This window comes from Protopterus annectens, chromosome 2.part0 (assembly GCF_019279795.1).
Source record: "Protopterus annectens isolate FY-2018-M chromosome 2.part0, PAN1.0, whole genome shotgun sequence".
In the NCBI taxonomy this organism is placed as follows: Eukaryota; Metazoa; Chordata; order Ceratodontiformes; family Protopteridae; genus Protopterus; species Protopterus annectens.
Window position 1 is genome coordinate 597,105,792 of NC_056728.1, and position 25,685 is coordinate 597,131,476.

The 25,685-nt window shown below is 38.4% G+C and overlaps 1 protein-coding gene across 3 annotated transcripts in view; it reads left to right on the top strand.

Annotated features, from left to right (window-relative positions):
- Positions 1-25,685, top strand: part of TBC1D2 (TBC1 domain family member 2) — a 1,250,316-nt gene that overhangs the window by 678,401 nt on the left and 546,230 nt on the right. For all 3 annotated transcript variants that reach the window (XM_044060977.1, XM_044060978.1, XM_044060979.1), the window contains one exon: positions 6,416-6,796. In XM_044060977.1, coding sequence (XP_043916912.1) covers positions 6,416-6,796 — 381 coding nt within the window. The remainder of the gene's footprint in view (positions 1-6,415; positions 6,797-25,685) is intronic.

Consider the following 25,685-nt stretch of genomic DNA (forward strand, 5'->3'; position numbering starts at 1 on the left):
GTTTGTCTGTGTTTAGGGTATCTGGTTTCCTTCTGGTTGTTATATCGACACGGCTGCCCGGCTGTGTACTCTCACTACTGCTGGTGACCATGCCCATGTGGCTACTTGTGTGTGGGTGCGGCGCGCTGACATGCTGCGGTACACCTTTACTGGGTATGCCCACTGACAGTGCATTGCGTGACGGACACGGTATTACGCGTATCCTTTATTCCTTGGACGGGTACAATTTGGACTTCATGGGTTAATATTTGGTTCTCCGTTTTGTGTGAACGGGTACTATGTTGCATACTCTGCGTACGTTTCATTATCCACGGACCCTGGCTGGTGCGGTTACTATTGCAGGCGGCCTGTGACAGTCAGCACTTTAGGTTGCTCATCGCCTGCCGGCTTGGCCATGCCTACGGGCGCATCCTACTTGGGCTCACGCACGTGCCCTCTGCACGTGTCTGTGGTTGTGGCACGCACTCATTACTATGCATGTGGCGCTGCTATGCCGATTATACACTGCACTGCCGGCGCAAGCCTTACACCGGCCTTGCGCCGAGCTTCATGAATCCCGGGGCATATCTAAAATGAACCAGTTCTTTCAGTGGCAATATAAAGGTGTTCCAATTTCTTTCAGAAAATATTCTGATTTATTACAACTGGAATTTCCTCATCATACTCCTGTTCCACCTGTTATTCCAGCTTTGAATGATGTTTTATTACAGCCTTATAACATGCCTGACAGCCTGCAGCCCCTAAGAAGGCAGATTGTATAAAGTTCCTCAGTCTAACAAATTTTTTTTTCTGATGCAGTTTTCTGACCCTACAGTGATTTTGTAGGCAAATTCTTCTGCAGCTAAACATTTAGTAAAATATAACCCCTCCCCCATAAGGATGGGAGAGCCTTTGACAGATTTGGGGTAAAAGGGTATTCCTATGCCATACTTAGTTTTAAGATTCTTAATTGTCAAGCTCACGTTAAATGTTTTTGCTTGCTTAATTTGAAAATGAGTAACATTATTGCCACTTTTCCTTCTTTGGAGGGAAAATATTTACTGAATACATGTTGCTTCTGTGTCACAAGTAACCAAAAACATTTTGAGGTCTGCTTATGGCTCAGCTGATGCATTTTACAGAGCAGCAACTACTGGATCTGTTATGAGAAGGTCTGCATGGTTGCATTCTTAAAATTTACCTGAGGATGTTAAAGCTGAAATGTTGAATTCTCCTCTTGATAAGCAGATTGTTTTTCAGCCTTTTAATGCCGAGTTCCTGAAAAAGTGTGATGTGAGAGGGAAACCGATTCAAGGGATGACTCAGATTTTTTAAGCCTTCTGTCTTTAGGTTTATTAAAGGTTTTATCTCTAAGTCAATTTTTTTTTTTTTTATAAAAAGCAAAATAGGCAGACTCAGCAAACATCTGGCAAGCAGATGTTCAAAAAATAATGGCAAGAAATCTACAAAAGGAGAGGTTGCCTCCCAGAAACCAGACCAGTCCTTCAAGTCTGAATGACTATCCAAATGTTAACCCCCCCCCCCTTCCCACCCTGACAAGCCTTTGGATCTCCCCAAAATATGGCTGTCAGTTTCTCTTTGGCAACAGATAATGTCAGGCAAATGAATTCTGAGAGTGATTCTTTAGAGATGCATATTGCAGTGCAAGTTCCTCCTTCCCTTTCAGACGATTCCTCTTCATCCACCAGAACAAACATTTTTTTCCTGCTGTCATTCAGCATTTGTTGTCTCTGAATCCATATAGCTTCTTTCTCTGACAGGGAAGTGCTAACCCTTCACAACCTGTTACTCTTATTCACCCTTTCATTTTTTTGTTAACTCTAGATTTAAATGATGCTTATCAGTGTATTATTATAGCCTCAGTTTTCAAACAATTTTAAGGTTTTCTGTGTCTAGATATGTTATCAGTTCTCTACATTGTCTTTTAGGTTATCCACTGTTCCAAGGGTGTTCACAAAGTGTCTTGCTGCAGTGATAATCTACTACAGACTGCAAGATGTTCACATTTTTTCTTATTTAGACAACTTGCTTAATTTTGCAGTCTTGTTCAAAGTGTTAGGAATCTTTCATTTGGGTAAGGTATCTATCTCCTTCTAAAAGTGAGCTTTCTGGAGAATATTGAAAAGTCTTGTTTGACTCTTTACCACGGGATTATATTCCTGATCTGTCTCCTGGATACCTCAGTTAAGATATTTTCTTCCACAGGAAAAAAGTAGGTCTATATCTAAATCTATTCCTGTGTTTTTCCACTCAGTCCAGGCTTTAACAAGGGAATTTTGTAAAATACTAGGCTTCATAGAATTCATGACTCTCATGGATCCTTTTGCCAGATTCCATATGAAAAAGATTCAGTGGTATCTACAGTCTGTATGGTCCCAGCATCATCTCTCCCTTGTATTTCAAATTCAAGTTTTGGGATTTGTAAAAATTGAAATGCTTTGGTGCAGAGATCAGTTTTATATGAATCTAGGTCTTGCATTCTCTCTGCCAGCTGTAATATAGACTGTAACAGCATATTCCTTAGGCTTTGCTTGTTGAAGCTGCATGTTTGGATAAAAGTGTAGGTACATAAAATAACAGTGGAGTTCCAGGTGTGACCCTGTGTATAGATTAGCCACAGTAGCCTGGGATGTAGCTATTCCGCACAATCTCGGCATCTTACATTCAGTCAGAGCAAAACATTGTGGCAGACAACTTCAACAGGACCAGGACAAACCCTCACAAATAGAAATTGAATCAGGGAGGCTTCCAAGATTGGATCCAGCTGTGGGGAACACCTTAGGTAGGTAAATTCACCTCCATTCACAACAAGCAACTGACAACATTTTGCTCCAAGGCTCCATATAAGCAGGCCTGGAAAACAGATGCATTCTGATATTCTTGGATGGGAATGTCCCAGTATGCATTTTTACCCTTTCCACTAATATCTAGGGTCATTCTGAAGATTCAGAATGACTCTCCGAAGATCAACAATGGGTCTCCCTTCTTTTAGAAATGGCAAATTGCAAGCTTCCTCACAGACTCGACCAGCTCACATAAGACAGAGATGGTTTGACACAACCCATCTTGAAATAACTTGAACTAACTGCCAAGGTGATAGCTTTAATACCTTTTAGGCGCTGTGCAGCAGGTGTTAATGAAGGCAAAGAAGCCTACTACTAGAAAAAAATACATTTACAACTGTAAGTGATTATCTAGTTGGTACCATACTAAGAACCAATACCCTAAGGCTAGTATTTCTTTGATTTTACTATACTTGTGTGAATTATTAGCCCTGGCCTTTCTTATTTCTCTATCAGAGTTAATTTGCCAGCCATTTCAGCATGTCTGCCCATGGCTTCACCTCTTTCAGTGCATTCCCATCTCAAGATGTTTTTGAAAGGGGTTCTGCATACCCACCCATCCACTTAGAAAACAGGTGGCTTCTCCTTGGATCTTAATTTTGTGTTGGAAAAATTAACTCTTGTTCCATTTGAATCAGGTTAATCTGAGGTTCAAAACATAGAATCAGTGTTGCTAGTTGCTCTGATTTCTGTAAGAAGAGTGACTGCAGGCTGTCATGGTGGGTCAACCTTTTCTCATTATCTCATAGATAGGGTTTCTTTGAGAAATAATCATTCAGTTCTACTTAAAATAGTATCTGAGTTTACTTTAAACCAAGCTATCCATCTCCGCTTTCTTTCCAGAACGTAAAAATGAGGGAGAAGGAATTCTTCATATTCTAGATGCCCACTTACAACTCAGATACTATCTTGACAAGAGTAAAACCTTCAGATTCCAATCAGTTATTAATTTCTTATAAAAGTAAAAAAAAAGGACATCCTGTGTCTGAGCAAACTGTTTCCAAATGTTTGTCCAGATCTATCTCCTTTTCTAATTTTCACCATAACATGTCAATTCCAGACAAGGTCAAGTTTCGTTCTACTCAGACCTTGAGTTCATCATTGTTTTTTGGAAAGGAGCAGATTCTAAGTATGGTAGAGGCAGCAACTTGGTCCTCTGTACATATTTTCACAAAGCACTACAAACTACTAGCAGGCTTTGCATTGACCACTCCATGTGCTCCTGTAGTCCAATCCTTCCTTTTGTCAAGCCTTATAAACTGTGATATTCTACTCGTATAACTAAGTCTTCTGCAGCAGGGATTAAATAATGAACACAGTGCAGCTGCGTAAGGAAACCTACTGTAGCAGTAGACATCCAACTTATCACTGCTGCTGCAGCTGATATTCCCTCCCCCCATCTCCCTTATTTTTGTATGATTTTTGTTTTCCAAGCATTGACCTTTGTCAGAGCTGTAGCACCCTCTTTTAATTGGCATGAATGGTCTGAAATGCTTGACATCCAGACTGTTGATTTTCTCCAGCTGTTTACAGGACATGACCTAATCCTACTTCAAACATTTACTTTTATGATGTTTGAACTGTACTTTTTCTTTCAATCCGGTGTTTATACAACCTTGAACATCCTTGATATGTTATTTCTCAGGCCACCAGTCCAACATGTCATCTGTTATCCCCCCTTGATATTCTCAGTCAGTTTGTCAAGTCCCTGACACTTTATCTAGCAGTCCTGGTGCAGCTTCCAGTGAATAGATCTTTACTCCTCTGAAAAGATTTTTTTTTGTTTTTTGGTTATAGCATTGAGGGGTACTTACTGAAAGGACACAACTAAAAGTCTTTTGGCTTTTCCCGGTTGGGGGTCGCCACAGCGGAACTCTGGTCTGCTCATGATTGGCAATAGATTTTTACGGTGCCGAGTTGCCAGCCCGATGCCCAACCTTCAAAGAAGGCACGCCCATTCACGCTCGCACCTACCTGCATGTCTTTAACGTCACTCGACCACGGAGAGGACACAACTACCAAAAGTAAATCATGAATTATAGAAGCATCACCTTAGCAGCTGTGTCAAAATGAGCTAGATGGTTCTGTTTCTTGTGGTTGGAATGCAGACATGCATTGGTATCACACAGCTTCCATATGTTTCTGTACACAGCAATAATATTTTTTTGAATACCACCCCCCCAAGAAAAATGCATATTTATAAGCCCAGCAGTTTATTTACTCATCATTTCCAACAGCAAAAGATATATACTGATACCATTCTTTGTTATACTGATGCTCAGTCTTTATGTTATACTGATGCTTGGTCTTTTATGTAATCCTGATACTCGGTCTTTATGTTACACTGATACTCGGTCTTTATGTTATACTGATACTCGGTCTTTATGTTATACTGATACTCGGTCTTTACGTTATACTGATACTCGGTCTTTATGTTATACTGATTCTTGGTCTTTATGTTATTCTGATACTCTGTCTTTATGTTACACCGATGCTCATTTTTTATGTTACACCGATGCTCGGTCTTTGTTATAGTGATACTCTATCTTTATATAACACCAATAATTTTTATATAATACTGATACTCTGTCATTATGTATTACTGATACTCAGTCTTTGTGAGGACTGTGTAGACTGAACTGTTCTGAGCCAATTAGTCATTGCCTTGCCAGATAGATAATTGTGTCTGTACCAGCAGCCAAATCCCTGATCACAGTAATGAATAATTACTGTTTCACTGTGGGTGGCACCATGAAAGAAGTGAGGTGCTCAGCCTCAGTGTGACAAACTGCTCTTTAATATGTTTAATCTCAAGTCACAGGTAGCCTTATACAGCTGAAAAAAAACAAGACAGACCCAAGAGCATGTGGTCTTTCCCTGCTAATTATATGTGCTTTCTAGTTGTGTCTTTTGGCTTTTCCCGGTTAGGGGACGCCACAGCAGAACTCCTGTCCGCTAATGATTGGCAGTAGATTTTTACGTGCCGAGTTGCCAGCCCTGACGCACAACCTTCAACTAAGGTACGCCCATTCACGCATGTCTCCACACAGAAGATGCTCTAGCTGAGAATCGAACAGGACAACGTCTTACTGTGAGGCGAGAATGCTACCGCGGCACCACCACCACAGTCTGCTTTCTAGTAGTTGTTATAATATGGGGCAGGAGCGTCCCACTGAAAACAGGATATTAAACTTCTCACTAAAAGGCAAGACAAAAACATCATTATTTCTAAATATGTATTGTTATATATCATGTACATGGCCACATTTGAAAATATGTGCATACCAGTGTGTCTTTCTTTAATTTAAATTATGTTAAGTCTGATAAGGAAACCTGGAGTGACAACACAAGAGAATATCAGGTGAAGAGTTAAGATTTAGTGAGTCATTCTTTTGAATTTAGGAGTTATTGTTTCTAAATGGTCACTTTTCTTTGTTTTTTGGAGAGCCAGTATTTCTCAGTATGACTTGTATAGTTGTATTTCATACTTTTTGTTGACTTATTTTTTGTACTAAATATGCCAATTTTATGTTTATAATTTATTTTTTATGTATTTATTTCTTTTTCAATAGGAAGTTGTGAAACTATTGCACAAAGCTCTGGAAACCATGCAGCAAGAAAAACAGGCTTCTAGCACTTTTCTTGCAACAGAGACAGAGACAGCAAGACTCATCCTTTTACAAGAGAAAGTTAGAGAAGTTGCACATATCAGAAGACATATTGAACTGCTGAAAGAGGAAAAACTAAAACTGGAACAAGAACTGTGCTTGAAGGACAGTCATATAGAAGAGTTGAAACAGCATGTGCAGATGTTGATGGAGAAAAATAATGCCAAGCAGGAGGTTATTTTAAAATTGTCTGAGCAGGTGTTTAATTATGATGATTCAAACAATTCCAGAAATCCATGCCGAGTAACCTTGAAAAGCCAGCAAGAGGAAATAGAACATTTGAAGGTAATTTCTGGTACTAAACTATTGCACAAACAAAGCTGTGCACTGGCAAATTTGTGATTAATTGTAGGATCCATTTTGTCTATTTTTGTCTGTTCAAACATATGAGTTGTTGAATCTGACTGGATTTGACTTTTGTGATTATTTCAAAGCTTATTGGAACCAGAACTCTGACTCCTCCCCTACCCATAATTCCCTAGATTGTACTTTAAACTCTCAGAGCTCATTTGCCTCTCAAATGTTTTGGATGTGCAAGGAGCTGTCAGAGATTCAGAAGGATTTTTTTGTGTTTATAGCTATGCCCTTCACCTATTGTAAGAGTTTTCATCTCTCTCTCTCTGTGTGTGTGTGTGTGTGTGTGTGTGTGTGTGTGTGTGTGTGTGTGTGTGTGTGTATATATATATATATATATATATATATATATATATATATATATATATATAATGTGTGTGTGTGTGTAATGTTTTTTAGGAAGCTGTAAAGACCTTTACCTGCCAGGTTTTTCTTTTCTTTGTATAAGATTTATTATAATACAATAATAGTGCTTATTAGAATTTTTACTGTTACAAAGCTTATTTTAAAATGTGTCTGAATTGATCGGATTAAAAAAATGCTCAGATTGTGGGTACAAATTACTATCTCAGGACCCACACTCCAAATGTGTTTATTGTCTCAGTGCCACTCACCTAGACATAGAATGTCAATCTTGCATAGCCTTTAGTTCTAGATCCCTCCAGACCAGAAGGGCAAATTTGTATTTAAGGGGTTCCTTCCAGCACAAATAGGGGCTATTCTTTGCCTTTCTGTCCTTCAAAGAAAGAAAAAGCAAGTTGAAGGGCCAGGATAAAGGAAAAGAAGATAGGAGAGAAAAGGAAAGGAGCAAAATTTCATAAAACTCAGCAAAGAAGAGGTCTCCGATACAGACAACCTCAGTCCTTACCCAAAACTGTCTAGAAGATTGGATTCGACTGCCCCTTTGGCCTGTTATCCTTCTCCTTGAACCAGCTGCTTGCTGGGAAAGATGATTTACAGACTACAATATCCCATTCTTCAAGAGAAAAGATATTCTCGGCCTTCTTCAGTAGCATCGTCCACTTGGTCGTCAAGAAGCCCTACAGAATTTGACGTCAACAGGATGATGAAGAAATTTCTGAGAACCCAGATACAGCTTGGGGTTATCCCATCACCATCCCCTGGAAAGATACAGATGGCCATCTTACCCCTCCTATACAAGAGTCCACACAGATCAACCAGTTGGAACTATGGCACCTTTGTCAGCAACTGAGCTTCTTCTTCAACCCTGACTTTATCCCAACCTCTCTCAACTCTGATACCATAGGATGACACTTGGACCAGAAGCTTCAGAGCTGCGCTCAGAGGGGGTGAGTCGATGGCAAGATACTTGAAGCCATCTCTTCCCCTTGGTGCTTCAGCCCTGGACAGCTTGGATCCAAGGTCCGCTTCAGTACCAGGGCTTGTTGGCACAGAGGTTTCAGTCGCTTCTGTGGAGAGGCAGGAATCATTGGCTCTAATAGCAGCATTGGCCTTTGAAGCCTATGAAAGTTTTGTAAATTTCCAAAGACAAGATAAATTCAACCAGTTCAATTCCACCCAAACCCTTTCTGCGTTCTACTTCTTCACCTCTTTATCAGGTCGTACAGGGACAGTCAACACCAAGGGTCTCTGAGGAAGTCTGCTTCATCAGCTCCCAGTCTGATTATGACCCTTCTACTGCATCCCTAGAAGGTGTTACCAGAAAATGGATGTGTAAGTGAAAGCACCTGGACTCATCACCATAGTCTTTCACTGAAGATACTGACTTAGAGGAATGAGCGGATTCCCTTTGCTCCCTCTCTGAACATGTCTCACTTGATGACTTTCTAGAGTTAATGAAGGATTATATAAGGTGGTAAGAGTCTCTCTGCAGTAAGAGTATGTTTCTCCACCCAGCAGGGAACTTTCTCTTATGAATCAGAGTTTGGGAAGATGTGGTTCCGCAAATCACAGAATTCCTTCCAGGACTCCCAAGGTGACAAATTTCTCCTTGGCAAAAGGAGAGACCATTTTAATGGATGACGCCAAAGAGACAGAGGCAGACTGCACATTCAAGGTTTTTGCAGGCCATTTTCCGAGAAAATCATTCAGTGCTCCTGAATGGTTGTTCGAAAGCTGTGCTCTGGAAGTAGTCAGGGGGTGTCTCTCTTTGCACCCTCAAGCCTGGCACATAACAGATTAATGTGTGCTAAGAATAATATCCAGAGGCTGTTTAATTCCCTTTTCCCTCCCATCACAGATAAAGAAGAAAGCCCCCGATGTTCCACCCTGTTGGTGGGATTTAGCAGCTGCAGAAATTTCAAAGCTGGTAGAAAAAAATGTAATTCATCAGGTCCCCTGTAACCAGTTAGAGTCTAGGGTCTAATCTAGGTTCGTTTTAGTACCAAAGAAAACTGACGACTTCTCACCCATTGTTGGATCTAAGCCATCTAAACCAGTTTGTAAGATAGATTAAATTTTGGGTGGTCACAGTTCAGTCCATTTTACCTGTTCTGAAGAAAGATGATTGGATGTGCTCTATAGATCTCCAAGACACTTACTATCATATCAAAATAGCAAAGCTCTCCAGGAGATTCCTCCACTTCTGGCTGAGAGCCAGCCACTTTCAGTATAGAGCAAGGTCATTTGGTCTCACCATGATTCCGACAGTGTTCACTAAGATCATGGCAGAAGTAGCTGTGCACCTGCATCTACGGGGAACCAAGTCTTCCCAAATCTTAATGACTGGCTTCTCACAGCCTCCACTGAGCATTTCTTCATCACACACAAGGATCAGGCACTCCAGGTGCTTCTGAAATGATCAATTTCCATAAATCTACCAAAATGTCAACTGACTCTAATTCAGAGTATAGAATTCATAGGATGCCACCTAAACACCAGAATTCAGATAGTTAACCCCCCCCCCCCCCAGTCAAGGTTCCAGTCAATTCAGATAACAGCTGTTGGTGTCCTATGCCACCCAGCTCCACCAGCAAGGCTAATTCTATGTCTCTTAGTTCTCTTTGCTTCCACAATTCTAATGATTCTATTACCCAGATATTTCATGAGAGTGCTGCAGTGGGCATTGGCGGTTCAGTAGGCTCAATCCACATATTTTCTTCATTCAAAAATTCAGATTGCACAGATCTGCAAAAAACACATATCTTGGTGAATCACATCCCCATCTGTGACCGAAGGATGCCCTTATCAGATGGATCTGCCTATAGTGAGCCAAATGCATCCCTTCTCGGGTGGGAGGGACATTTTCAAAGGAAGATGGTCCAAGGTTTCTGGTCGGCAGTGGAGTTCAACTTTCAAATCATTGTCTTTGAGGTGAAGGCAATCCTGCTGTTATTGCAAGCTCTTCAGGACCTTCACCCCAAGGGTGTAATATCCATACAAATGGACATGTCTGTAGTATGGCACATCAAAAAACAGGGAGGAACCCAATTATATCCCATGTGTTGAGAAGCCATGAGGATTTACCAATGGCTGATGTCTTCACAATGTTTACTGATAGCAGCCCACATCCCGGGGTCCCCCAGTGTACTTGCAGACAAACTGAGCAGAGCAATGCCAATGCCTCACGAGTGGTCCCTCAATCCTACAGTGACACAAGCAATTTACAGTCACTGGAGCCAACCTATTTTGCTGTGACCTGTTTACTTTCTAGCTGAACAATAAATACAGCAGGTATTTTGCCCTGATTCCTGCACAGGGTTACAGAGGGATGCTCTACTCCACATTTGGCCCGTGGGTCTACTGTATGCTTTTCTCCTTTTTCCACTGCTGAACAAGTTCATACAGAAAGTAAAGCAGTACAAGGCTATAGTAATACTCATTACCTTTTATTTGGCCCTGACAGACTTGGTTTCCTTACCTGTGGCCTTTTCTAGTGCATCCTCCATGGATATTGGATCAATATCCAGATCTATTAACTCACTCATCCAGATTGCCTCCTCTGGATCAGAAGTCAGTGAGAGTAACCACATGGTTCCTCCAATATTAGCTTTACCCAGAGATGGTAGGCTTCCCTCAGCAGCAGTCGGTATCCTTTCTGCCTTACAAAAAAACATCAATGAGGAAAGTTTACCACAGTAAATGGAAAAGGTTTTCATTATGGGCCTGCTCCAAAGGTCTGGACCCCTTTATAGCACCATTACCTTCCCTACTTGAGTTTTTGTCTGATCTTTCTGACAAAGGCTCCAAACTCACTAATATTAAGGTACAATAGGCAGCAATGTCCAATTTTCATGTCGGATGTAATGACATGTCTATAAAATCTCTTAGAATCTCAAAAGCATTCCCCAAAGGTACCTTTCTAATGAGACCTCCCATTAGAGACCCAGCTCCCCTATGGGATATTACTATTCTGTTACAAGCCTTAACCCAGGCTTCCTTTGAATCCGCTTTCACTGCAGATTTAAAATTTCTCACATGGAAGACAATTTTTCTGGTCACAGTAACATCAGCCAGACGGATCTCTGAACTGCAAGCTCTTTTCATTGAAGCTTCTATTTCTTCTTAGGACTAATGCATCTTTTAGCCCTAACATGGCATCTGAAGATAATTTAAAGCAGTCTATACACCTTCCTGTATTTTTTCCTAAAATACTCCAATAAAGGGGAATACATATTACACATGTTAGATGTCCATAGTCAACTCTGATTCCATATCCACAAGGACAAAAGACTTTAGAAGGGATGACCAGTTGTTCATTTCCTTTGCCAAACCAAAGCTGGGGATGTCAATTTCCAAAGAAATGTATCCAGATGACTCTCTAATTGTATTTCCTTTGTGTATCATAAGAAAAATTTACCCGTACTTCATAAACCAAAAACACATTCAATTACCACAGTCTCTACTTTAATAGCAGTCTTTAACAAAGGATTATCCATATATGATATCTGGGCTGCGGCCAATTGGTCAGCAGTACTCACCTTTGTGTCTCATTATAGATTGTACTCCCATCCCAGATCATGCTCTTTTTCTGGCTCCACCTTACTCCCAACCCAGATCAGGCTCTTCTTTTGGCTCCACCTTACTCAGGAATGACCTTCCGTAATAAAGTTATGTACTTTCCATAAAGATAGATCCATGTTGTCTGATTTTCATTTGCTTCAAACTCCCACCCTTCCTTCCCCTCCCAAATTGTCACCCATGACTTTGAGATGATTCAGTGGATGTCACTCCCTGCTTGTGCACAGTTACACTAGACTGTAATTACTTTTCATCAACTAATCAACATCACCAAGGTTATATTCTTTATCTTGTAAAGGGTTTTATCCCTAGGTAGTTGTCCTATATATATATATATATATATATATATGTATATATATATATATTTTTTTTTTCAGACTGCTAAGGGCAAACTCGATCTGAGGGTTTGAAATACAACCTAGGGAATTATGGGTAGCAGAGGAGTCAGATCTCTGGTTCCGATAAGCTTCAATATCAGCAGCAAGGTTGGATCCCATTAGATCCGACAACCCATAGGTTTAAGGCAGACAAAAATCAGACAACATGGCTCTAACATTACGGTAAGTACATCATTTTCAATTCATATCAACATGAGTTTGGAATATATTCAACATAAATTTATTTGTGTCAAGATGACTGAATTGTTATTCAGTAAGTAACATTTCAAAACTACAATTGTGCGAGTGTATATCCTTATGTCAGAAAGTAGAAGGATCCCACAGTACATGATCATGTCTTGATGAATAAGAAGTAAATGATCAGTGGTGCTTAAGGATAAAAGCTTTTAAATCTGGAGAGAAGCAGGCAGAGAGACAGATAAGCACAGGCATTTTCATTCTTTGTTTTGTTAAGGATATTGTCTTGTTTCTGTGAATGAAAAAAAAGATGTGTAAATTCACCTTAGAATATATTCATCCCATTGGGGATATCACCACTTATTTTTCAGGCAGAAAGTAATTTCATACTTGGTCTTGTTTTTGTTTCATTTTGTTTGTTTCTTTTTACTTGTGGTTAAAATGTTTACTAAAGCTTTTACATTTAGCACTGATTTTGACATCTCCATCTCTGAATGGTTCATTTATAGCTAAACATTTGCTGTAATCTCTCTTGTTTAATTTTATTTGACTGTGTTTACCGAGGCAGTCCCATTAATCTCATGTCTCATTATCAGGGGAAGACCCAGGATGTGTATGTGTGGCAGGTAGGGTTGATGTCCTGACAAGAAAAAACTGTAAATAAATACATAATACCATTAGAAAAGTTTCCAGCATTGCTGGGATATAACAAACAGTTGTACTGATAGTAAATTGATAAAATACGTCAAAACACTCTGAGTTAAAGGGCTCACAAAGGGTATGATTTTTTTATATTGTTTGTTTCTGCTTTCTGCCACTAATTACTGGCCTCTTAGATAATCAGGTCACTCATTCCTCTGTCACTAGAAGATAGGGTCAGCTGATCAGCTGAGAGGGGTCAACTTCAAGACAGCCAGGGTAGTTCAAATTTTTTTTTTTTTTTTGCTTTATCCCCCCCCCCCCACCTTGCACCCATCCAGTGACAACTGATGGGTGGGGTGTGCAGTGGACATCAGTGCTCAATTTCCTTTACTTGCACAAGGTAGTAACGTCAGCAGGACTACCCTACCTACCTACCTACAGGAGATGCTGCATTAGGGAAATAAACTCATACACTCATGCCCCTGAATGTGCATCCCTCTTCTCTAGAATGGGCATGCCTAAGCTACTACTGGAACTCAGGCCACTTCAGTTGTAGTTATGATATTATTCCTCTATGCCACTGGTACAGATTAAATGGCATGAAGTATTTTGCACAAAATGTTGAGTACTAAAGGTAGATAGTCGCCGGTTGGTAATTTGCAGGTGTATTGGTGGAAGAGAGGTGAGCTCATAAAAAAGCTTTGAACATATGTTGAAGATTCTATAGAAATGAAAAATGTACTAATTGGTTCTCTGACAGAGTAGCCATTGCATGGAACAGACCACCTAATTACATTAAAGCATGTACTAGTTTAGATATTTTAAGAACAGCCTGGACACTTATTATGGGAACAAGTGTTTTGGTATATTGGCAAGCTAGAAGGGCATTAATGCCCGTGCTTGAAATATTTGTATGTAGTGGTGCTGTGGTAGCGTTGTCACCTCACAGTTAGATGTTGCTCGTTCGATTTTCAGTTAGAGCGTCTTCTGGGTAGCGACATGCATGAATGGGCGTTCCTTCGTTGAAGGTTGTGCATTAGGCCCGGCAAGCCACTACGTAAAAATCTACTGCCAATCATTAGTGGACCGGAGTTCCTCTGTGGCGACCCCTAACCGGGAAAAGCCGAAAGACACAAACAAACATGTATGTAACTCATTTCTGTTATCTGTTTAAGCAAGGAATTCCACAAGGTATGCATAGTTCATGAGAAGCTGTATTTTCTAACTTCACTGGTAAAGGGGACTATAATGAAGATGAAAGAAACTGGAACCATGTAATGTTTGAGGAATTAAGTGAGCAGATGAAAAAAGTAGATAAAGTATTTGGAGCATCAGGTTGGAAATTGAATAGACCTGACAGGGCTGAGCAAAGGTCAGCATTTCAGTTAAGGTCTGCCATTAAAGCTGTTGCAAAATGGCATAATGAAGGGTATCATGGATTGCTCCCAAAATAACATTTACAGTCCTCCTATACACAGAACTGGGTTTATTGATGCCTGATTGAGATTAAGTATTCTGCATCTGTATAAGAACAGGGGAGAAAACTTGCATGATTGGCATTTGTAACTTTGAACGTGAGAGAGAGTAATGGAAATTTTGAGACTTGTCCTTTGATTTTCCCAAGTAATATGCATGACACCTTCATACTTGAGGTTATCATCCTCCAGTGTCATTTTGATGCGTCTCTGGCTGCTTTTGTCCACTGTGTTTCTTGGCAAAAATACTGGATTGGTTTGCTATCACCTTCTGCAATGGACCATCTTTAGTATCATCTCTGTCATGATCTACCAGTCATCCTCTGGATAACAGAGCAGCCAAGAGAGTCAGGGAAGTATTTGCTTCTGCTGTACTGACTGCTCTAAAGATTTTACTATGTGGACCATAACAAACTGTGGCAAGTTCAAAGACATATAAGATTACCGGGTGACTGGAATCTCTGCGCTGAAGAGGAATCAACAGTTAGAACTGACTGTGAAGAAACTGACTGGCTCAAAATTAAGAAAGGAGTGTGACAAGGCTTTGTATTGTAACCCTACGTATTTAATTTATACGCTAAATATCTCGTGAAAAATACTTGGTTAGATGAATCAGATACTGGAATCAAAACTGCAGTTAGAAATGTTATTGGCCTTAGATATGCAGATGCTGCCACTGTGATGACTGAAGGTGAGGAGGTGTTGAAGGGCCTGTTGATGAAGGTGACAGTAGAAACCACTAAAACTGTCTTGTTTTTCAACATAAAAAAAATATATATATTTTGATGCACAGCATTACCCCCAATATCCTGCTGACAGAAGTAATGAATATCAATGCAATAACCTAAGGATGGTTCTAGATAGAAGTTAGAGACAGATGTGAGTCTTTCAAAGAAGATTTGTTTTTTATTGAAGGCATGTAATTGACAAAGGTAGACAGTAATAGTAACAAGACAAAAGAAAGACTGCTGAAGGCTCCAAACCTCAAAAAGTGTCACCATTAAGATTCTGTCTGTAGGATTGTTAACAGTTATCACAAGTTTCTACTAAATTTTTCCTCCTGTACATCTGCTGAATGCATTTTTCAATGAGAGGTCTACTCACACATCGATGAAAAGCTGCATGCAGGTCCTCTCGGCAAACAAAAAGATATCCAACTAAGTGTTTGTAAGCTTTGAGCCTTCCTTGCCTATTAGATTGGTATGTAAATGTTTGCCTTATGTAGAAGGTGGTGTTTTACTGAACAAGTTCCGTGATGGTGTGCAGAGACCCACTATATTTGCTCTACAATCATTAATAAAACCTAGTGTAATTATTATTGCTCCAAGAGGGGAAGCATTAGCTTGATCTGTGGGGTAGAGAAATTTAGCTGCCATCTTTATGGAAAGCAGTTCATAAGCTAATGGATCAGCAGACTTCATTGTACATTTTCAGTCCAGGAAGTTGCAGCACAGGTCAGTTTTCTGCAAGCACATTTCTACAATATTAAGTTTAAATAAATAAATAAAAACAACATGGCAATACTGATGGACTGTTTAGAATATGTAAATACAGAATGGCTAAGTATTGCTGATCCACTGCATGTGTTTTGTATAGGCATAATAAACTTTTAACATTAACAAAGAGAAACCAGAATTAACTTGTGTGCAAAATGTGTGTAAATGGATTTTCCAAGAGATGATGATTCATGGTACCCAGCTTCTGCAGTTATAAAGAATATGTTTTCTGTATATCCAGTAGCCTTCTTCTATTCAACCAAAGTAGTCACTTCTTTTAAGTGATGCACCAGAGAGGCGGGTACAATATAGGAGGAACATTTGGAAAGAATTTTGAAAATGCATTCCCTTGCTTGGAAGCCATGTTTAAAAAAGGTCATTGTGCAGATGTCTATACTGTTATATATTTCCCTGAGAAAGGCTATCACGATGGTGTATCCATATTTATTTTCCAGGGCTGTTCATATGCTCCGCGTTCTTAATTGCAGTGAATTAATGCTACAAATAGCTTAGACTTAGCCACAGCTAAAAAGACTGCTGCAATATTACAAGCAATAACCACAAGGAATGGCCTGCTAAGATATATTGTTAATCAATAGTGGACCACAGTTCACTTCAAAAGGATTTGAAAGCTTCATAAAATAAATTGGAATTGAATACTTTTCAACTGATCTTCTAATCCTGTCACAAATGGGTAAGCAGAAAAATGTATTCATATGTTAAGTTCAGGAAGGCTCTTAAGGCTGTGAATAACCCATAACCATGAAACACTGGAACATAAGGCAGATGATTTTCTTGATTATCAAAATGCAGTCCATTTACTCATTAATTCACCATCATCTTTATTGATCCAAAGTCTGAATTTAAAGTTCTGCTTGATCTTATTGAAGCTTGTAAGAAGAAAAATACAGAATAATACCAAACAGAAGTTTTGGTACTGGATAGTGTATATTGCCAAGTGAATATATGGCTGGCAAAGCCTGGGAGTCAAGATTGTTTTGATAACAGGACCTGACATGATGTGACAGATGGTCTGTATACCAAATTCAAGGTGCCCACTTGATAGGAGTCCTACACACACCAGTAGACAGTTCGTCTGTGAGATAACACCCATGACAAAGTGCTTGTGTTTAGAAGAATGAATGACCAATACCCTACCTCTAAAATATGGATGGCTTTTGAAATACCTAAAGAAAGATGAGTGGATGACTAATGATATATGCTAGGAGGTATGGATGTCAGTATTTTTTAAGTTTGGGAACTCCACTTCTGAAGTAGTCAAAACAGAGATGGAGGACTCTCTACTGGGGTAAATTTACTACATGGGCCTTTCCAAACTCAGCAAGGTACTAGAAATGCTATATTGATTGTACAAGGACATCCTTTTGTAGACTGAGTATTTGAGGAGGCTAAGTGTATTGTGAACTGGAAAAGGTTGAAACTTAATACCTAATATCATTGATTTTTTGAGAAATTATATCAAGTCAAGTAATATTGAATTGCCGAACAGTTATATCAACGTGTGGTACTAGAACAGCATTAAAATGTATTTTATCTAAGTACTACTGCATTATGTATGTCTATATAAATGTGTACATTTTATTGTACACAAATATACAAAGGCTGTTTTATGTAATTGCAACCTCTAATGTAGCTGTAAAGCAGGAGTAAGTGAAGTGTATTTGGATGATGTAGGATATGAGCATATTGTGCATGCTTTTGTAACATATCATCAGTTTTCCTTTTGGCTCCATGTGGGTTATTACACATAGGGGGTTCTTGCTGTGAGGATTTAGCAGGGGTGAAAATATATTCTAAGTGGATACAATGGCTGGAAATTAAGACTGCATTAACTGTCAAGAACATGTTCTCAGCGATGTTTGTTCAAGATTACTTAAAATGTGACTTCCATGATGGCTGCACATTGAATAACAGCTTAACTCTAGCTCTCCCAGTGTGAAAACAGAAACTAAACAGAGGCGGCCAGTAGACCTTTAAATTTATGAGTATATTTCAGTAACTGACTAGTACATCTGCTGCCTGGTTGCCAGGAAAAAAGAAATACAGAACACCTGGAAAAAAAAACAGTAACACAAATGAAGAAGCACTTACTGGGGAAAGTTCTGCAGCTGCTCAGCAAAAAACAATGCAACCTCCAGACATGACTTCTAGTAACCTAAATGAAGATACAAGACAACTGCACACAGATCTGGTTAAAATAAATGAAACACTGACAGACTATATCATCACAAACAACAAAAGGCTGGAAAAATAGAAGAAGATTTAAACAAATATTCAGATGAGATGATAAAGCTGCAAAAATCAGAGCTTGAAATGAAGAAAAGTCTGGCTGAATATGAGACTGCTGAGGAAGAGATGTTTCAAAAAATAATAGCAATAGAGAGCACAGCAAGTGGAGAAAACCAGACATTTTCAGCTGTACTAGAGAAGCTGGAAGGAAGAGACTGCATTAATTTAATGAAAGCACAAATAAGCAACTGAATTGGCAATCCACAGCAGGAGTTGTTAGTTGAAAGGGCACATCACATGTATGCTCCAAACCTAGATAAGAGATAGCAACCAAGACCTTTACAAGTAAATATGCAATCCACCCAGCAGGAGTTGATTCTGACAAAACTGTGGCAGAAGGGCAAAATACTAAAAGTGGGAAACATAGTACCAAGACCTCCAAAACACAATAAGTCACAAAACAAACCAACGAAACAAACGCAATAGTCCAGGAAGCAGACACCACCTAGAAGAAATTGTGGTGCAGAACAACTCACAGCAGCTCACAATAAGGCTCCAAGCTCCAAATCCACGAAAAGTAGTAGTTTATTCTCTTTAACGCCACAGAATTGTACACACGTTTTCGTCAAACATATGACTTCATCAGACAAACTCATGGTTAATCACACAGGTTTAAATACTAAAATAATTACACACTTAACACACTTAATAGAATGATTAATCACATTAAAAGCCACAAAGTTAATTTTGTAAAGTCTTTTGTGTTTATATGTATACTTAATAAAATCTTAAAAACAGATAATAAAAACCAAATATGTTAAAACCAATTATTGTCATAATGTTATGTATTATATTGAAACTAGATTTATTGCAAAATACATTTTATAGTGTACTTAAAACTCTCCTAACGTGTTTCTAGTACATAATTCAAATCCTGTCGGATTTAAGCTTTAAATATGGAATAATGGATATTGAATCATTAAGCCCAGGAAATCGATTGGATTCCAAAAAGATTTGCCAGTATGTTTCCCTATGGGATAATAATACCTCCCAAAAGTGGGAAACAGTAGATTGTTTGTGGAGAATGATTACTCATTGTAACCAGGCATTTGTAACCAGGCAGAAGAGGAATAAATTTATTCCACTATTCAGGGAATGTTGAGCCACAGATGTGAGATTCAAACTGCTGTACTCGGCTGTCTTTAGATATTCTTCCCTTGAAGGACAAATCATCTTTTAATGGAGTACATGCTAAGGAGGAAATACAAAAGTATGTCCAACAAAAAGTGAGCTGTGAAAAAGGAGATCCTGCTTCTTTTTCTGGGAAAAAAAGTCTGCAGAGAGACTGTACCTGTGAAACCTTTTCCACTCACAACGGAAAATGTTGGAGAGAAGGAAGGGAACACAAGAGTTGTCTAGAAGAATCAAGAGTATGTTGGAAATGAAGCATAAACAAGATTTGAGAGATGGAGATGAACAGTAATAAAACCAGTAACTTAATGTGGGATTACAATGCAATACTTATATTTGTGAAATATGATAGAACAAGAAAATCTGGAAATATTGGACTTTTTCAGAATTTGTTGGACTTGCGTGGACTCTAAAGTATATTCCCTACTTTGTGTCATTGTTTGTCTTTTCGGCTTTTCCCAGTTAGGGGTTGCCACAGTGGAACTCCGGTCTGCTAAGGACTGGAAGTCGATTTTTATGGTGCCGAGTTGCCAGCCCGATGCCCAACCTTCAGCGAAGGCACGCCCATTCACGCATGTCTTTCAGAGGCCACTCGACCGTGGGGAGGACATGCAGACTCCACACAGAAGGCACTTCAGCTGTGAATCAAACAGAACCTCTTGCTGTGAGGCAACAACGCTACCACTGTACCACCGCGGCTCTACCTACTTTGTGTCATTAATGTTCAGAAAATGCTTTGGGGAGGGGGGATAGAGGGGAGAAAGTTAACTATGAATAAAGAAAACAAATGATTCCTCAATAGTACTGTTGTGGTGTATGTTTTTTTTTTGCATGCTATAAAGTAAATTTTTAGTTAATTTTAAGTGTAATGGGGGTTGTAAATGAGTGCTGCTGTTCTTTCTTTCCTTTCTTTCTTCCTTCTCTCTTTCTTCTTCTTCAGTTTTAAGAAATGTAGGCACTGCAATGTCAAAAAAAACTGGTTAAAAGAGCATGACAAAATAAAAAATCTGATTTTTCTCATTCTTGCATGGGGGAATGACTGGATTAAGAACCTTAGTTTTATTTAGTAACAAGTTTTAAAAGAAAACAGGTAAATGAAAAAGAATATTGAATATTATGAGGCTTTTTTTCTAACAAATTAATGTATGCTTAGTAGCAATTCTGTATCTGGCCCTAATGTCTCCATGTAGACAATCTAATAATGAGAAATTGGTTGTCAGGTTCTCATGTCTCCATGAGGACAATCTGATAAAGAGAAATTAGTTACAATCTGGACAGTGATTGACTGGGGAAAAAATCAAAGAGAAACTGGCTAGGACATAATGGTCTCCGAAAGCATTCATGGGTTTTCCCAGCTGGTAGAGCTATAATGATAAGACAAAAACAGTTATCACTTAGTAGAAGCACAGGCTGGACCATGCATCTTAGCATGGATAACCTTTCTTTAAGGTTAACTCAAGTTTGTGTGTGTGGCCATCATTTTGGGACATTTGTTCCCATTAGCAGGGTAAAACCTCAATATTTGAAGATGTACATACTTTCCAAATAGGTTTGGGGGTATTGTTTTTTTTTTTTTTTGAGGGCTTACAATAAAACAAAAAGTTTTGTAAGGTGAGACATAGTCTCAAATGGATATGACAAGAAACAACTATATAAAAGTTCAACCTGCCAAACAGTGCATGCATGTAACAAAAGCTGGAACTAGACATTTAACAAAAAAAGTGTTGTACATAAAAGGAAAGGAAAAATTACTTTTTAATACAGGGATGCTTTCTGTGATGTCTTTAAATGTCAATGATCTCACAAGTAAATATAAAAAAGAAATAATAGTGAACTATATTAAAAATGTGGAGTGCAAATAGTTATGTTACAGGAGACACACATGGAAAGAACTGAACATGTGAATTTGATAAAAGTTTTCAGGATGGTTATTCATTGAAAAATCAGGGGCAAAGGAAAATAGTACTTATATTGATTGCAGGAGGAGCTCCAATAGTGAAAGAAGAGGTTAAAAAAGATGATAATGGCAGATTTTAGTGCTAAGGGGCTATGGGGAATTACACTGGCATGTATTTATATTCTGCCTAAAACTTCTATAATGGAGCTTAAGAAAATGTTGGGAGAAATAATCAGTTTTCAGCAAAGAATTTTACTTATAGGTGGGGGTTAGAATTTGATTTCCAGCAGTGAAGATGTGTCTGGGGGGCCTAGAAGGGAAAGTATTTCACCAAAATATAAAAACTGGGCTAGGCTAGACAGAATTTACATTTCACAGGGACATGTGCATTTAATTGAAGGTCTTGATATGCACCCATGATCATGTGCCAATAATAACTAAAATAAAAACACAGGGTAATGAAATAAAAATGAGACACTAGTGCTTTCCCACATATCTGTTGAAAAGAGAGAAATTTAAGGAATGGGTAATGGAGATTATTCAGGAGCTATTTGAGAGGATAGAAAGTCTTCTGAAAAAATAGCTAGGGAGTGGGATAAAATTAAGGTGGAGTTTGAAAACAGGGTGGAAATAAAAGAAAGGGAGCTATGGTTAAGAAGTAAGAATTATTTAGAGGGACTGACAAATGTTACAGTATTACAGAATAAGGGGGAATCTCAAGAACAAGAAGAGAATCAATTGTAGAATGCGAAGTAGAAAATAAGGGATTACCTTGATAATATACATGAGCTTAGAAAAATTGATGTTAAGTTGCTGTTTTTGATAATAACACTAGAGCACAAAAAGTTTTAGTAAAATGACTCGAGCAACAAAAAGTAGAAAGGGCTGTTGCCAAGCTTAGAGAGACTATAGTAAGAAAGGTAACAGGAAATCATCTAGAGTATTAGAAATATTTCAGAACCTCTGTGAAAGTCTGTATAAGGCAGAGAAATATGGAAATGAAGAAAAGATACAAATGGAAATGTTTATGGAAGAATTAAATATGTGAAGTTAGAGGTAGATGAGGCTCAATTACTAATGGTTAGGAGGAGATGAGATTAAAATTGTGATGTATATGTCCCAGGGAATAGATGGAATTCCTGTGGAAGTTTGGAAGCTAGGAGGGAAAAAAACTAAACATTTTTTAAGAGGAGAAGTACCAGCATCCTGGAAGAAAGGAGTGGTAGCTGTAATACCTAAAGAGGGTAAAGATCCATTAGATCCAGCTTCATACAGGCCCATTTTAATACTAAATCACAATCATAAAGTGTTCATGTCTATAATGACTAAAATAATGGCAAAAGTAATGCCAAAAATGATAGATATGCATCAGTGTGGTTTTGTGGAGGGGAGGCAAACATTTGACAACATTAATAGAACATTGATGATCCAGAGGGAAGCAGAATGTAAGAAAATATTTTTGGTGTTGGTGGGTCTTGATGCAGAGAAAGCATTTGATAGAGTAAGCTGAGACTTTATGAGCAGGGCAATGGAAGTATTTGCATTTCCTGAAAAAAAAAAGAAAGAAAAATATAAGGTTGATTAGGAGGATGTATGATGAATTGGAGGTGAAAATTAAAGTGGGTGGGGTCTTCTCTGATAATTTCTGCTTGAGCAGAGGAACCAGGCAAGGGTGTCCTCTTTCTCCTTTGTTATTTGCATTATATTTAGAACCACTGGCAAAGGAAATAAGGGACTGAGAAATTCAAGGTTATAATTGGTATGATAGTCAAGGAAAGCTGGCTCTGTTTACAGATATTATTTTATATCTGACAAAACTAGAAAGAGACATTATAGTTTATGGAGTATTTAGAGACAGTATCAGATCTTTTCAGGATGCAAAATTAATGAAGTTAAAACAAAGGCAATAGTGGTAAATTATGTACCCACATATGAATTGGTTCAGCAATATCCATATTTATGGGGATATGATAAAATGTGTTTAGGAGAATGCATTAAACATGATTGTGGTATGTGGCAGCTAAAGATCTGTGGTAAGAGACTAAACAAAAAATAATACAAAAACTGAGAAAAAGAGACTAAACAAAAGATAATACAAAAACTGAGAAAATGGAAGCTTTGTTATATGGATATGGATGGCAAGATACAAGCTGTTAAAATATTTTTAGTCCCATTCGTCTTGTACACAGGCCAAGCATATTTTTATCAACCAGAGGAGAAGTTGTGAAAAGCAATTAATAAACAGCTGAAGGACTTTATGTGGGAGGGGAAGACAGCAAGAGTCAAGTGGGATAAGTTGATTATCTAGCAGAACATGAGGGATTAGGATTACCTAGTCTGAAGGGGTATTTCAGAGCTACACAGTTAAGACTGCTGTACATAGCACATTCAGAAAACTTTAATTCAAAGTGGAAAGGAATGATGATGAAACATAGGGAAAACTCAAGAAACAAGGAGAGACTGGGATTTTGGATGCAGGCCTTTAAGGAGAATAACAATAATCATACTAAATATTATATCCATAAAGCAGCAGAAATTATTCTAAGAACTAAGCCAACATGGGAATGGAGAAAGGAGATTCTACTGAAAGGCATGACTGCACTTAGGGATATAGACAAAAATGGGGCTGGAAAGTTTTGGAGAAAACTGGCAAAGGAACCATGGTATTGGGAACAAATAACTAGTGAAGGAAAGATGACAAAATGGGAAGATACCAAGAATTTATTTGGACTGCAGGTTAGAGATTGCCTTCCCTATCAGGGTTGATAACAGAGTATAGGCAAAGAGAACGAAATATAGGGGGCGGGGTCCTAGACAAAAGACCAGCACTGGTAGAGTTTTTATTAGCACCTAGAACAGAAGCTGCCATTAAAAAAGAAATAATTATTAGAGCATATAAAATATTAAGTGACAACTATAAAAATCAATCAGAAAAGGTTGGAAAGGATTGGGAAGAGAGACTGGATAAGCAATTCACAAAGAAACAATGGAAGGATATATGTATGCCTCCCAAATATGCAACAAAATCTAGAAAGTGTAGAATTTTCGTCAGGTAGACATCAAATGTTGGAGGTGTGATGGGGAAGAAAGAGGTAATTGGAACATGTTTTCTAGGAGTGCTGGGAGTTGGAGGATTTTAAGAATTCCCTGTGGGATGCATTCTTAGAGATGTTGGGTGGGTAGAGTGGTGTGACAAGGGAGATGATTTTTCTGAGGTATATTACAGAATTGGAATTGCCTAGACATGGTAAGGCCTTGCTGTGTCTTTTTATGGTGGCTGCCAAAAAAGCAGTGACTAGAAAATGGAAATCAAAATGTAAACCAACTATACTAGCCATAGTGAATATAGTAACGGAGATAAAACAACTAAGAGTGAGATCTTTAGAAAAAGGTGGAAGCAAACTACATAGGAAAAAATAGGAATTGTGAGAACAGTACATACAGGGGAGAAATGAGGTTTAAAAGATGGCAGGACATAAATGTGCTATGTAATGTTTGACTGAAAATGACTAAGAAGATTATAAGTGATGTATAATGTTTGCAATTAGGTGTGTGTCAATATGGTTTGTGATGTAAAATTGTTGCAACTAGGATTGTGTCAGTGTGGTTTGTTTTCATTTATATGAATGTATGATTTCCTATGTTGTATGTAATGGTTTAATAAAGATAGTTCTTGTTCAAAAAAGGGCAGGAATTGAATCATTTACGTAATGTTGCTTAGGTTATGTGATATACAGCAGTATATGTGAAGTATATTGTTTGTAAATGTGAGCTTGTTAATACAGTTTGATTACTTTTATATACATGTAAGTTTGCCTATGTCACAAGTGATAATTCATTAATGGTGTTAAAAAAAAAACAAAAAGAACATGTTCTCAGTTTATGCTAGTATTCTGGGGCCATATGTTTCTGGGAAGGGAGTTTCAATATGGCATGTGAGCTTAGTGACTGACAAGGATGGCTTATGTCATGAATAGAGTAAGGTTAGCGTGCAATATATAAGCACTAAATCAACTTTAGTTTTTATTTGATGTTTTATTTCAGTCATTTGTTTGCTGGGTAAACCCACTGAACACATGTATCCCTTTTCAGTGATGACCCAGGAGAATTGTCAGGTTAAGTAACTTGCTCAAAGTCACACAGCAAGGAAATGGAGGTGGAAAGAATCAAAACCTGTGTATGATGGTATTGGTGTATTTGGGTCTTCTGGTCTCTTTTGGTTCATAAGCTTCATATAGTTTGACAGGACGTTTATTGTGAGTCTTTTGTTACATGCTGTGAGTTCTACTTTTTATATATCATTAGTTCTTGTTTTCTTACATGTTTTAGTTTCATGTTCCTGTGTTATTTGTG